This window comes from Calliphora vicina, chromosome 1, assembly GCF_958450345.1.
Source record: "Calliphora vicina chromosome 1, idCalVici1.1, whole genome shotgun sequence".
Lineage (NCBI taxonomy): Eukaryota > Metazoa > Arthropoda > Insecta > Diptera > Calliphoridae > Calliphora > Calliphora vicina.
Genome location: NC_088780.1, coordinates 8,257,679 through 8,263,695, shown reverse-complemented (window position 1 = coordinate 8,263,695; position 6,017 = coordinate 8,257,679). Strand labels below are relative to the sequence as shown.

General features: G+C 29.7%; 1 protein-coding gene across 1 annotated transcript; it reads left to right on the top strand.

Annotated features, from left to right (window-relative positions):
• Positions 1-906: 906 nt before the first annotated feature.
• On the top strand, positions 907-1,664 carry E(spl)m4-BFM (Enhancer of split m4, Bearded family member). Its single transcript, XM_065515767.1, has one exon. It carries the CDS (start codon positions 914-916, stop codon positions 1,388-1,390), a length of 477 nt encoding a protein of 158 aa, XP_065371839.1. The 5' UTR covers positions 907-913; the 3' UTR covers positions 1,391-1,664.
• Positions 1,665-6,017: the final 4,353 nt, after the last annotated feature.

Below are 6,017 nucleotides of genomic sequence, written 5' to 3'. Positions count from 1 at the left end.
CAAAAATTTATTGTTTGAAATTTTGTTGGGAACGAAGAAAAACACACGTGTGTATTTGAATGTAAAGGCATTTTGAAATTTCTAAAGCAATTTATCCTCCCTCTATTAAACTCGGATTGAAGCGTGAACATTTCTTTACAAAAAAAAAAAAAAAATTCTAAAAGAAATTTAAATTCTTCAACAAAACTAAAATTTTCTCCCACGATCCTAAGGCACACGTGTTCAATGCTCAACATTCTATATAGGAATCTATAGATAAATAAAACAACAATAAATATTATAAAACTAAAAGATAAGCAGAGTAATAAGAGCTCTTTCCAAATCCAACTAAAGCATAGAGCACATACATTCATTTACTGCTAAAAACCAAAGTGATCATTAAAGAAAAGCAAAGTATATATTAAGGATACACTTGAAAAGGAAAAAACTAAGTCCCTTTTCGTAACAGAAAACAACAAAATGCTATAAAAACAACCTTCTACCAGAGTGTGGGAACATGAAGAAATGTACGTTTCTCACGATCCTTACAAAGGATAAAAATTTATATTTGTTTTGAATCCCTTATGGCATTTCGTATACAGGACCTGCAAGTGCAAGCAGTCTGGAAATATAGCTGCTTTCTCTGTTTAACCTCAAGAAATTTGAAATTTTAAAACACACCTGCCCTTTTTTTGTTATGGTTTTTTTTTTGTGTTCGAAAAACGTATCCTTAAGGTTCCCACACTTTGTGAGCGGACAGACAGACACTGCCTTTTACTTGTGTGTGCTGGTATTTTTTGAAAGACCTGCCAGAGTATAAAAGGGCCAGCTAACGAAGGATAAGACATCATTCTCTTACAAACATTCGTTCAGTAAAGAACAACCACCACACAACATAAATTCAATTTTTCTCTTCATTCTCAAAAATCTCAATATGTGCGTAGAAATCTCAAACCAACAATTCAACAAAATGGAAATCAAAAACACCAAGAAAGTTTCATACAGCCTTAAGAAGCTGTTGAAACAACTCTTCAAACATCAGAAATCCTCCAAACTCATCACCTTGCAAAACTTGGCCAACTCCAAGAAAGCTGAATCCTTGGAATCTCTTGAATCTTTGGAAAATACACACAATGCCAACATTGAAGTCGAAGAATGTGCCTCTTTGGAATCATTCGAAAATGACATCAATGAACGTCTCTCAGCTAAAGCCGCCTCCTGTGAAGTAGAAGACTTTGACTTCAGCGAAATCAACGCCACCGTTCCTGTACACTTTGTGCGCACCGAACATGGCACCTTCTTCTGGACTGCCACCTCAGACATTGCTGCCGATAACGATTTGGTTGAACCCTTATGCTGTTCCACCTACAATCAACTAGCTGTCATGCAAGATCGTTGGGCTCAAGCTTAAATCATCAAACTCATCAGCCACGATCAAAATACCTGCATTAGCTTTAACCACATGTCTTCCAACAAAACAAAAAAAACTCACCAGCGCAGTTCCAGCTTCTTTAACTATGAAGTTTACCATCTGTGTAACCTCATCATTGTCTTCCTGTTTCTGTTAATTTTCTTAAAACAATGAAAATTTAACTAGAAAAACGCTTTAGTATTAATAGCTTTATAAAAATTGTGATATTTTTTAATTAGTTCTTAAAAAAAATCGTATTTATTAACAAAAATATAAACAATTTATTACAAACAAAAATTTCAAAATGTTTTCTTATTTATTTATCTCTTTTTGAATAGTAGTGGTTTTGGGTTTGGGAATTCCCTCAATTATCAGTAAAACAAATAAACAAACACTTTTACTTTTATTAATGGAAATTTTTTAAAACAAACAAATATTTTACATATTTGAGTTAATGAGATCATAGGTCAAACATTATTATCTCATTAGTAAGCTACCCTTACTTATTAATAGTATAGTTATTCTTATCTTGGTTTTACTTGTTCAGGTTAGTGTTTCCTATCAGTTAGTGATTTCAATAAGTAGTTTTAAATTTACCTGCTGAGGACTTTAACCTGTGTTCCAATTGGATTCGCTAATTGGCAATAGAGAAAAGAGTGAGCACAATTTTCAAATCTTATAAGCTGCAAATTTCAATCATTGTTTCAAGTTCTTACCGCCAGAGGGATGTTTAGGAATATATTTGAGAGCAAAAGCAATTCTCTGTTTAGAATCTAAACTTTAGATCATAGCGCTCATTTATTACAACACTCTCATAAAAAAATCGATTTGGCAGAGAGAATACAAGAAGAAAAAATCATATCAATGGATTTTTTCTTACAAAAGCTGATTCGCCATTCAGTATTGTTTGGATGCTTCATTATTTGTTTTTAAAATTTTGTTAGAGAAAGATCATACTCCTCCCATCTCAATCCAGACATATTTATACTTTTTTGTTTCAACAAATTGTTGAATAAAACGTCTATGGGATATTTCAAAATTACACATCCACCGATAATCCGTATGAGAATTTGAATTAAAGAAAATCTCAAAATCAACAATTTGGAATTGGAAGGATTTTTTTTAGAAAAAAAAAATTGTTGAATACTTTTAGGCACTTTGAATAAAATCAACATTTATGCATCGATTTTAATATATTGTAATATGTATAAACGTGTCGTTTTATTCCTAATATATTTAGCTTGATTGCATAACTTTCTAGATATCTCCGAATCTTCGGGATCCAAATATTCAATAATTCTGTCAGACATGCTTTCGAGAAGTTTTCTATTTAAAATCAGCAAAATCGGTCCACAAATGGCTGAGATATAAGGAAAAAAAACAGGACAACCTCGATTTTTGACCTACACCACCATAGTGGGGAGGGTATTATGCGTTTGTGCAGATGTTTGTAACGCCCAAAGTATAAAGTATACCGATCACTTTCTGAGTCGATTAAACGATGTCCGTCTGGCTGGCTGGTTGTCTGTCCATGCAAACCTTGTGCGCAGAGTACAGGTCGCACTTTTGGAGATATTTCGATAAAATTTGGTACATGTTATTTTTTCGGCCCAAGGACCAAGCCTATTGAAACTGGCTGAAATCGGTCCATTATTTCACCTAGCCCCCATACAAATGTCCTCTCGAAATTGGACTTTATCGGTCATAAATGTTTAATTTATAAATGTATCTCCACAAATTGCGCTCCAAATTAGTTTTATATATACAAAATTCATGTCACCAAATTTTGTTACGATCGGTCCATAATTAGTCATAGCTCCCATATAGACCCGCTTCCGAAAATCACTTTAACGTGCATAAATCGCTTAAAAATGTATATATATATTCAACATAGTAAACTTTCATATATACATAAATCACACGACCTAATTTCATGGTGATCGGTCCATAATTGGTCATAGCTCCCATATAAGGCCCACTTCCGAAAATCACTCAAAAATATAAATTATTGAAATTTTAAAAGAAAAATGTTTTTTGTCATTTGATTGGTGTTTTGACCTATATCTGGATTACTAAGTCATTAATATAGACAATATCTAATGATAGATATTTCAAAGACCTTTGCAACGACGTATATAAGACCATAGAAGGTCTTTTTTACCCAATTTTTTTTTTGCCAAAAGTTTTTTTTTCGCTAAATATTAAACAAAATTGAAAAAACAAAAAAAAATTTGAATAAAAAATCTTTTTTAAAATTTAAAAAAACAATTAGAAAAATTTTTTTTTACAAAAAATTAAAAAAACAACGTTGGAAAAAAATTTATATTGTGTAAAATTTCGAATTTAAATTCGAATTTTCGAACCTGCTTTAAAAAGCATTATTCTGATACTAGAGGTTTTTTTTAAAAAATTTTTAAGTTCGAAATTGGATATAAGAAATTGGTCTGAAAAAAACTAAAAGTATTTCTTAAGAATCTTTGTTGAAAAAAGTATTTTTTTTTGAAATTTTTTTAAATTTAAATTAAAAATAGTTAAATAAGTAGAGCTTTGAAAAAAAAAATAATAATTTTTGACTCAATACTTTCAGAGTAGATTTTCAGTAAAATGAGAAAAAAACTGGATGAACATTGGTGTTTGTAAAATAATAATTTTTAAATGTTTCAAAAGTTTTGAATAGTTTCGAGTATCCAAACAAAAGTACGCTCATTTACTTACGTTCAATACTTGTTGATCAACAAACGCATTCCCAGCGTGTCTCAGTTTTCGATCAGATCAATTAGTGGTAGTGAATATCCAGTGTTTAACACGATATGAAAGTGGCCGACATAGGGTTTGGACAGTTCAGTATTATATGCCCGACAAGCTATTCATTTTGGCTTACCAGATCATACGTTTTAAATTCGTTGGAATCATTTAGGTCAAAGGTCAATAAACCATCTAAGTCTCGATGAAAAAATTGAGAAGCGCTTTATCAATAAAATACAGATATAATTATATAAAAGGGGTTATGAAAAACATTTTGAATATTTAATTAAAAATCTGTATTACTTACAACACCACCACGTGGTAAAAGACAAAAAAAACCCCGTATCACACAGTTTGGCCCCGCACAGTGGATTATATAATGACTCAAATTAACCATAAAACAAGTTCTATCGTAAAGTTAAGATATCAAGCAATAATTATTTGTAGAAATTATAGTTATTATGTCAACAGAAGTATTCGAAAATGGCGACAGAACACACTACTTTCGACTTTAAAGATTGGGGGAGTTAAAATTATACCATATTCAAGGGCGTATTTTTAATATTTATAATAATTTTTTTTAGGATCGTTATACCTTGTTGGAAAGCGTATCTTATCCAGATTCTATCCTTGTAATGAGTTTTGTATATATTGTTAGCAGATTTGAAATTTATTCATTTAAAATATATAATGTTTTTTGACTTTTTGACTAGGATTTTAACTATTGGCGCCGTTTGCCGCCGATCTAGTTTTAACATATAATTAAAGTTTGACTTATTATCTAAAAGATATATCAAAAGTATCTGCCTTTTTGTGCCTATAAACAAATGGCATGCAAAAATGTTGAGCAACTCAGAAATTTAAAAAAAAAATTATAAACATTTTTTGATTTTAATTGCTTTTCATTGCTTATTTTGCTATGATAGTTTATAAAAATTTATAATTATATATAAAGTAAATTTAGTTCTTAACAAAACAGTGTTCTAATTTTTTTAACCGGATGAAAATTGTAAAAGTTATTCAAGTTTTCATTAACACCTTTTATAATATTTTCTCCCTCAGCAAAAAACTTAGTACAACAATTTTTTGTACAATTTTTAATTTACAAGGTAAATTTTTCGAAGAAGTTTAATAACTTTTGCAAATATTAACGGATTTTAACAAGTAATGTCTTAGTTTTGCCTATATAAAATTATTTTTAAAACACTGTGCAACAAGAATAGGTTTTTCATAGAAAGAAAAATTAAAATAACTATTGTTGAATTTGAAAAATTACGGAAAAAAATAAAAAAATGAGAAACTTTTTATAAAAACTTACATAATTTTATGAAATATGCAGACATTTATGAAAGATTAATTCGATGCCTCTCCATAATTGTTTAAATTTTTGAAATCGGTTTAAAAATATGTGAGTTAGAGGTTCCATTACTTTTATACAAAAACTCAAAAAAAAAAAAAAAGTATTTTTAACCGTTCATAATTTTTTTTTTAAATAATTCTCTTTTTATGCTCAAAAATACGTATTAAAGATCAAAGTCCCACCTATTTAACAAAAAAAAAAATCTTACAAAAATCTTCATCCATTTAAAAGTTATAGATTTTTGATCCGAAAATGAAAACATTTTCCACTGTGCTTCGGTGTCATTTTTGTAAAAAAAAGTGATGATTTTCTCAGGCTCATATCTTGCAAACCGTTCGGAATTTTGATTTACTCTCTGAGGCAAAGTTGTAGCTCTTGTCATGAAGAAACAAAAATATGTAAAATCAAAAAATTCAAGGAAACAATCAACTACAAAAATGTACCTAAGATCTCAATAAATAACTTTCTAGAACATATGAACTTCCTAGGAATGATTAGTAACACCGTTTAGGTAGGTCAACA